The sequence below is a fragment of the Hippocampus comes genome, unplaced genomic scaffold, assembly GCF_001891065.2.
Source record: "Hippocampus comes isolate QL1 unplaced genomic scaffold, H_comes_QL1_v1.1 scaffold85, whole genome shotgun sequence".
NCBI lineage: Eukaryota > Metazoa > Chordata > Actinopteri > Syngnathiformes > Syngnathidae > Hippocampus > Hippocampus comes.
The window spans coordinates 5,319,292-5,327,236 of record NW_017805540.1 but is presented as its reverse complement, the minus strand read 5'-3'; the positions used below and the strand labels follow the sequence as shown (position 1 = coordinate 5,327,236).

General features: G+C 44.5%; 1 protein-coding gene across 1 annotated transcript in view; it reads right to left on the bottom strand.

Moving 5' to 3' along the window:
• mmp16b (matrix metallopeptidase 16b (membrane-inserted)) overlaps positions 1-7,465 on the bottom strand; it is a 21,162-nt gene extending 13,697 nt beyond the window's left edge. Inside the window, exons 1-3 of the mRNA XM_019879223.1 lie at positions 7,000-7,465; positions 4,743-4,891; positions 2,939-3,055 (exon numbers count right to left, since the gene is read on the bottom strand). Coding sequence (XP_019734782.1) covers positions 2,939-3,055; positions 4,743-4,891; positions 7,000-7,320 — 587 coding nt within the window. The 5' untranslated portion in view covers positions 7,321-7,465. The remainder of the gene's footprint in view (positions 1-2,938; positions 3,056-4,742; positions 4,892-6,999) is intronic.
• Positions 7,466-7,945: the final 480 nt, after the last annotated feature.

Below are 7,945 nucleotides of genomic sequence, written 5' to 3'. Positions count from 1 at the left end.
TGTCCAGTCTACTTCGTAATTTTGTTTTAGTCGCCGTTGCTGCAGAAAACCCCCTCCTCACATAGGTAGCATGTCGGAAATAGCAACAGTGCTACTGTGGCGATCTCAGAATATTCAGCCATAACTTCAATCCAGTTGTCTCGAACGTACTTGTAAGGCCGCCGTCATTTGCGCTCTCCAGCAGTTTTATTACTCATTTTGCGAGCTCTGGCGTTTTGTTTTTAGCGTAATCGGTCACGTGACGGAGAAGCGTGGCTTGACGTGTGTCAAGCGTGACACAGACGGATGTAACGGAGAGTCCGGTAATTTTTCAAAATAAAACATCTGTCGTATTCCGAAATAAATAAAACGGAATTAAGGCAAGTTCTTTCTGTGCGGCCCGGTACCAAATGACCTGCGGACCGGTACCGGTCCGCGGACCAGCGGTTGGGGACCCCTGATTTACACAACAGCTTGGTGTCATTACTTAAATTCCCAAGTGAAGAGTTGCCGCCGCGGCTGAGAGGGAGCCCTGGAAATTTGCTTGCTCGCGAGCAATCTGGTGGCTAGTGCCTGTCATTGCAGCATGGAAAGCCCAGTGATGACTCTTTGGGATATTTTCCAGTTAGCGGAGAATTTAAACGCATACATTTTAGGATGTGTAGGCATAAAAGAGACAGTACACAAAGCGGAATCCGCTTTTCAGCAGGATGTGGATTCATTCATTCGGTAGACACGCCCACATCATTCAAGAGAGCCTTATTTTATATATACAAAGTATTTTGGTAGGGTGATTATTGACACTTGTCTCTGTGGTGCATCAAATTAAAAAGACATCTACAAACTATTTTCACTTTACATGGCCTTTAGTCGGACTGTGAAACGGGAACCCACGTTGGTGAGGGGTTTACTGTTGAAGAAAAAGCAAATTGCATGTTCTCCACATGCCTGTGGGTTTTCTCCGAGTACTCCGGTTTCCTCCCACATTCCAAAAAACATGCGTGACAGGTTAATGGAACACTTTAAATTGTCCCTAGGTGTGAGTGTGAGCGCGGATGTTCGTCTATGTGTGCCCTGCGATTGGCTGGCAACCAGTTGAGGGTGTACCCCGCCTACTGCTAAAAGACAGCTGGGACAGGCTCCAGCACACCCCGCGACCCTTGTGGGGATTAGCGGATCAGAAAATGGATGGTTGGATAGATGGACTTTAAGTGACTTTAAGTGACTTTAAGTTTTAACATCAAGAGCAAATCAAGTCAAAAAATTTCTTGTATGCACCCCCACTGATCTAAACACAGCATTCTGATTGATATTGCTCAGAGCTCAGGTAACGATCAATTGCGGCTCACCTGTTTTCTGAGTTTGGTTGTGTGATGTTCGCAAGCTGAACTGCAATGATGTGACATTAACATTTCGCATCAGAAATGGGATGTGCTGTTCCAAACCGTATGGTAAACTGAACTGAAGTGATGGAAACCAAATGCACTGACAATCCCTTGTACCTCCATAGGTCAGTGTACAGAGACCCTTTGACTTAGTCAGTGAGAAAATAAGTTGATGCAGCTATTTCGAGGCTGGCAGCATTCACTGAACTTTTACACAGCCCTCTTTATCAGCGCCTGGCAGGCAGAGAGGAATTGGGAATCTTCTCTCTCACCTCCCATCTTCATGAATAACACGGGAGTCACCGGCTCAGCACTGATTGACATTCTATTTGGGGAATGTTCTCATCAATTCAAATTAAGGGAGGGAAGGATTTGAATAAATTGACGGCATTATCTGCGACAACGGCTGAAACCTGTCAATTTCTGCCGCCGCAGACCCATTTATCGGTCCTCCTCAGAAGCCATTAAAAAAATAAATAAATAAATAAAAAAAAGAAAAAAACCGAGGAGGCCGGAGCCGAATCGGGCGGAGAGATAAGATGAGGGTGGAAATATTTTCTGCTGAAATGAGGGATTCTGCAGTCAGGGACTAGTGTGGAAATTGTTTGCTGCAGGGTATGAAAAGGCAAAAAGAGAACCGCTAGCTGTTTTTTTTTTATAAATAGAACATGACGGCTAATGGCGAAACACACACTCACAGAGATGCCAAAACTACTCACACTTAGGTCGAAGTGCTGTGAATACACAACGCCTGTGCAGAAACCATCCATCCATCCATTTTCCAATCTGCTTATCCTCACAAGGGTCGCGGGTGCTGGAGCCTATCCCAGCCGTCTTTGGGCAGTAGGCGGGGGACACCCTGAACCGGTTGCCAGCCAATCGCGGGGCACACAGAGACGAACAACCATCCACGCTCACACTCACACCTAGGGACAATATTGAGTGTTCATGTTTTTGGAATGTGCGAGGAAACCGGAGTACCCGGAGAAAACCCACGCAGGCCCGGGAAGAACATGCAAACTCCACACCGGAGCTGGAATTGAACCCGGTACCTCTGCACTGTGAGGTCGACGCGCTAACCACTGGACCACCGGGCTGCCCTGTGAAGAAACCCTTCACTTAAATAAAAGTAAAAAGTATAGACTCTGAAATGTACTTCAGTTCAAAAGTAAAAATAATGGATTTTTAAGAACGATGTGAATGTTGTAACAAGCCTACTTTGATACAGTAAGGAGTAGAAATTCCAGCTTTGCATATGTTGAAGTGCAGTAGAGAAAGCTGAAAAATCAAATGCCACCACTGGCGCGCGCGCACACACACATGCACGCAAATGTATGTGTCGAAGCCCACGTTACTGCGAGTGTGATGCGGACTGTATTTTCTTGTACGATGACGTTTTGGAGCAGTCGCCATGGCAACACAGAGCATGTGCTCACCATTGGTGCTGACAGAAAAAAAAAAAAGTCATCACTGGCACACATGACTGCTCCTCCTCCTTCACGGTTAAGTGCAGCTAAGGCTGAATGGTCTCCAAGGCAACTGCCTCCCTCCTACCCTGCCTGGCTTCTCCTCACCTGTAGGTGATGTGCGTACGCTGCCACTTCTGTCCTGTCAGCGCATATCTCCGCCTCCGTGACCTCGAAGCACTTTTGAGCGTGTCTGGAACGCCGCAGCGGGGCTTCTGCATCCAACTGGAAACAGACAAAAGGAGATCATTTCAGGAGACCATTCACATATGACAGATCTCCACATCCATGTGAGGTCAACGTTCACTCCATCTCCCACGAATGTGCAATTGTAATTCAATAACAACAGTGTCAGGCTACAGTGAGGGTCTGCACAGTAATAAATTTCATTGCAGTGCCAACATATTGAATAAAAATCCACATTTTGCCATCCCATATCTCATACACCGCAAACCATTGAGTGTAGATACTAGTAAATTGGTTACCTTGAAAGAACTAAGTCATGAAAGAGGAAAACTTACATGCGTTTTTCTCAACTTTCTCAGTAGTTTCAATTATAAACACGATTCGACAGAACATGTTTCACTGAATAAATATAATGCTTATTTGTGACAACTTCAAATATTGAGTAATGACAATTATTTTTCCAAAATAATTTCCAGTTAAGTTGATTTAATTCTGAATCAATTACATTTGAAATATTTTGTATAATTTAGAGAAGAAGGGACTTTCAGCTTTTCCCAGTCATGTCTCAAGATATGTTTGGAGCACTTTGCACAGCCATCCATTTTTAGCCAGGTTAAGGAATCAGGGTACTGTAAATGCATGTCTTAGCTAAAGTGAACATTAGCATTGGCGCTGCCTGGGATTTGAACCTCTCTCCTTGTGTCCAAAGTCAGCTGTGTTACCCACAAGGCCATCCAGCCATCAAATCCCATTCTAGCCAGGTCACAAAAAAAAATGCTTGTGAATGTTGGGTTTTTCATCGGGGTTCGTGAAAGATTGCAAAAGGCTGCAAAAAATGATTTTCTCATCGCCAAGAAATTGTGAGCATGTTCCAAATGTTCCCTAAACTGAGCGTCCTTCGCTGTCACAGCACTTTGCAACGTTGATATGTTTCACACAGCTAACAAACTGTCGCCCGCCCAGAAATACATTTCTTCAATGTCACAACACTACTCGGTCAGCAAAAAATAACACAAACTAGTCCCGATCGGGCAATCCATTTTTGCAGTTACCAGTGTGTCCAGGTCTCGGGTTGAACATCCCACCAGCCAATCACTGACCCCCACTTCCTTTCGAATTAGGGCTGTGGTTTGGGGGGTAAGCTTTAATGTATTTATGCATTGTAATATGCACCTGAATTAGTAAAATGTGCTTGAATTACTCAAGTAGTGCAACAAAACTTTTTGATTCATGTGAAAATGTGGGTTTACAATGTAGGAACTTCCAATATTGTATTTAACACTGATATCTGCTTTGATCATGCAGTCACTGTGCAATGATCAAAGCATTGCAAAAAAAAAAAAAAATCATCATAAACGTTCATATGGTGAGAAAACTCAATTAGTGTGCTAGCATTTTAAACCAATTTGTGAAGTTGGCATATTCACTCGTGACAAATATTCTTTGACAAGTTTGTGCAAACTACACTACCACTTATGAGTGACACACACAGAAGGAAGGCAAGAAATAACGTCGAGGCTCACCTCAGCGTGATATCACTGCATCATCATGCAAAAATGAGAAGGACAAGTGTTAAAGCGTCACCTGCACGTTCATGGGCGTGTGAGGACAACACGGCTTATTTCTGTTCTTCACACACACACACACACACACACACACACACACACACACACACACACACACACACACACACTTTTGCATGTCAATGACAATGCGCCATACTCACTCCTTGGTTCTCTCATCCAGTGTCCCGGTGACATTGAGGCCATAGGCACGCTGCATGGCGGCGATGGCCGAGTGCACGGTTTGGGCTGAGCGCAAGACGGACATTTTGGGTTCTGTGCGGGGAAGGTAGCCATACCTCTGTAGCCATCCCTGTAAAGCGACAAAATTTGATTGATTTATATGTGACAGACAGACAGTAATATGCGAAAGTCATAAGATGGCTTTGTTGTTTTCAGATAGCTGTCAAACTGGGTACACAAACAATCATTCTGTGTTTCTGCCATTTATGTCAATTAATTGATCTAAAAGGATTCGATTGCATTTAGCAATTAGAAATACTTACCATTTGAGCCTATTGAAGCATTTATGTCTTTTGTCGACTTTGTGGCTAACTATTTGAAACTGTAGGTTATCTATCTATCTATCCATCTATCCCAGGGGTGTCAAACGTACGGCCCGCGGGCCGGATCCGGCCCGCAAAGGACTTTAATCCGGACCGCGAGATGATTATGTAAAGCAGTGGTGTCAAACAAACGGTCCGCGGGCCGGTCAATCAGGCCCCACAGGATAATTTAAAAGTGAAGAAAATGCATAAAAGACACAGAATAAATATTTTTTATAAGGTGCAATTCATTGAGTATCCGCTAGGGGACACTGTTTTGATCAGAGAAGAAGACAACAGCAGCCTCAGTCCATCACTGAGACAGACCCATGACAGCAGACGCTATCAATAGCACTCTCACATTTACACATTTAATAGCACGCTCCTTAGTTTGTAAGGTGTAGGCAGGGATTACATTTAGATTTTATATGCACGTGTAAATGGTTTAAAACTTCCTTTCTTTATAAATCTCGTTTAATCTTAAAGTGCATTACTATATTTTTCAAAACCAATTACTTGTTAAAGTTTGTACAATCAGTGGGATCAGTTGCAATGCATATATGTGAATGATAAAAGTAAATTGCACATTCGTCAAAGGAAATGTAAGGTGCTTCATGAAATGTTTTGTAAAAGATATGTTCATTTAATTTCAACATTTTCCTAATGTTCTTGTGCTTCTTTATACAGAAACAAAGGAAAGACATGTTGTTTTGGTTATTTATAGCAAAGTATGGTATCATTTTAATGGTCCGGCCCACTTGACATCTACCCAGGCCGTATGTGGCCCACCATGTGAAATGAGTTTGACACCCCTGATCTATCCATTCATCTATCTATCTATCTATCTATCTATCTATCTATCTATCTATCTATCTATCTATCTATCTATCTATCTATCTATCTATCTATCTATCTATCTATCTATCCATCCATCACTAGCAAGCAAAAATAGTAGCTTTCCAAAGTGGAAAATTCCAAATGTGGATCAAAATGGACCCCAAGCACCTTTTAACTTATACTCCGGATGAGCAAGAGTGTATGTACCAAGGAGGACACTTGTTCAGTTTTGGACAGAGTAACTCACAACATATCCACCATATTGATGTACCGAGTGCCCGTATCCGCTTCATCATCTGTTCATCCACCCTCGCATCCATCCTCGCATCCATTCACACGGTAACGAGCAGCCTCACCGCGGGGGCGGCCAATCAGAAATGTCCCTCCCCCCACCCTCCTACACTACCTATAATCCGTCGGTCCCTCCCGGTTTCCCGACAGCCTTGTTTATGATCCATTTCCTGCAGCCAGTGTGTATGCGTGTTTGTTTTTCCTGCGATTATTCCGAGCGGCTCGTCTCCCTCATGTATGGCAGCGAGGCGTAAAATTAATTCGGGGGTATGCTGGAATCCGCGACGAGGGGAGGCTTATATATCGGATAAAATAATGAAAAAAGAAAAACAACCCTAACAAATCTTATTATGCAACTGGCATGTGCGAATGGCTAATCCATTCCATCAACTTGATGTTAAGGCTTATCACTTTTGTTCATCAATGAATGCATTGCAGGCAGGCCCCAACAAAGCATGCATCTGTATCTGGGTTACATGCGGGCGCGCGCGCGCGCACACACACACACACACACACACACACACACACACACACACACACACACACACACACACACACACACACACACACAAGCACACGCGCACACAAACGCGCGCGCGCACAATTGAGCCTTGAGTGGCCATGTTGTGCTGTTGGTATTTCAAATTTGGATTTTTGGGGGTGCTGCTGGAGGAGAGAGCACGGTCGCGGATGGAGCCAAACAGCAGGGAAGGGCCGCGTATCTATTATGTATTTATGTGCATCCTACCTCGACGTTGAAGTGCTGGTGCTCCTCTCCGGACACTGCACACGCAATCCAAAGCATGAGATGCAAGCACAACGCGGCCGCCTGAACGCAATCCGATGGTTTCCTTGCACTGGAGGCGTCTAAGGTCATAATGACCCTCTTTAATCCCGAGTCTCTTTTATTGTTGTTGTTGTCCTGCTTTTCAGGGAGAAGCGTCCCGCGTTTCGCTTTGGCGTTTTTTTGCGTCAAGCTAAAGACATGGATGCATAGCGTGCAGCGTCCGCAAGGCGCGTCGAGAAGAAACTGTCCGATGTCAAGCACACATGAGGCGGCGTGTTCCATCCGCTGCCCTCGCCATCCTTGTATTTACATCACGGGCTCCATTTAGGCAGCAGCAGCAGCAGCAGCTGCGGCAGCATCAGCAGCATCACTGGGGCTGTAGGCAGGCAGTCTGCGCAAGACTGGCCGCCTCCTCCACCTCCTCCCCCTCCTCTTCCTCCTTCACGCCTGCGCTTTGATTTCGTGCATAAAGGAAAATGCACGGCGTCCGTAAAGGAAAATGTTTTTCAATGCGCGTTTGTTCTGACACTTAGATGGAAAATCTGAGGTTCCCTGGTGGGGAGTTGCTTCAAATCCCCTTTAAAAACCCCAACTAATAACAACGACAATTATTTAGGTTTTTGATCAGTCACCATAACAACGAAAAAAAAAATCACAAATGGTGACAAAAATACACATCAATCGTTTTTCTATTTTCATTCCCTAGCAAAACACAGCAGCAACATAGAGTAAAAATATGAACACATGTGACGTCAAACGTCTGCCCCGCCTCTCGTTGCCAGGCAAAGTTGTGTACACGCAGGTTGGCCTTAGAATGAAAACAAATGGGGAAGGTAAAGCTCTAACCCATGTATGTGTGTGTGTGTGTGTGTGTGTGTGTGTGTGTGTGTGTGTATATATATATATA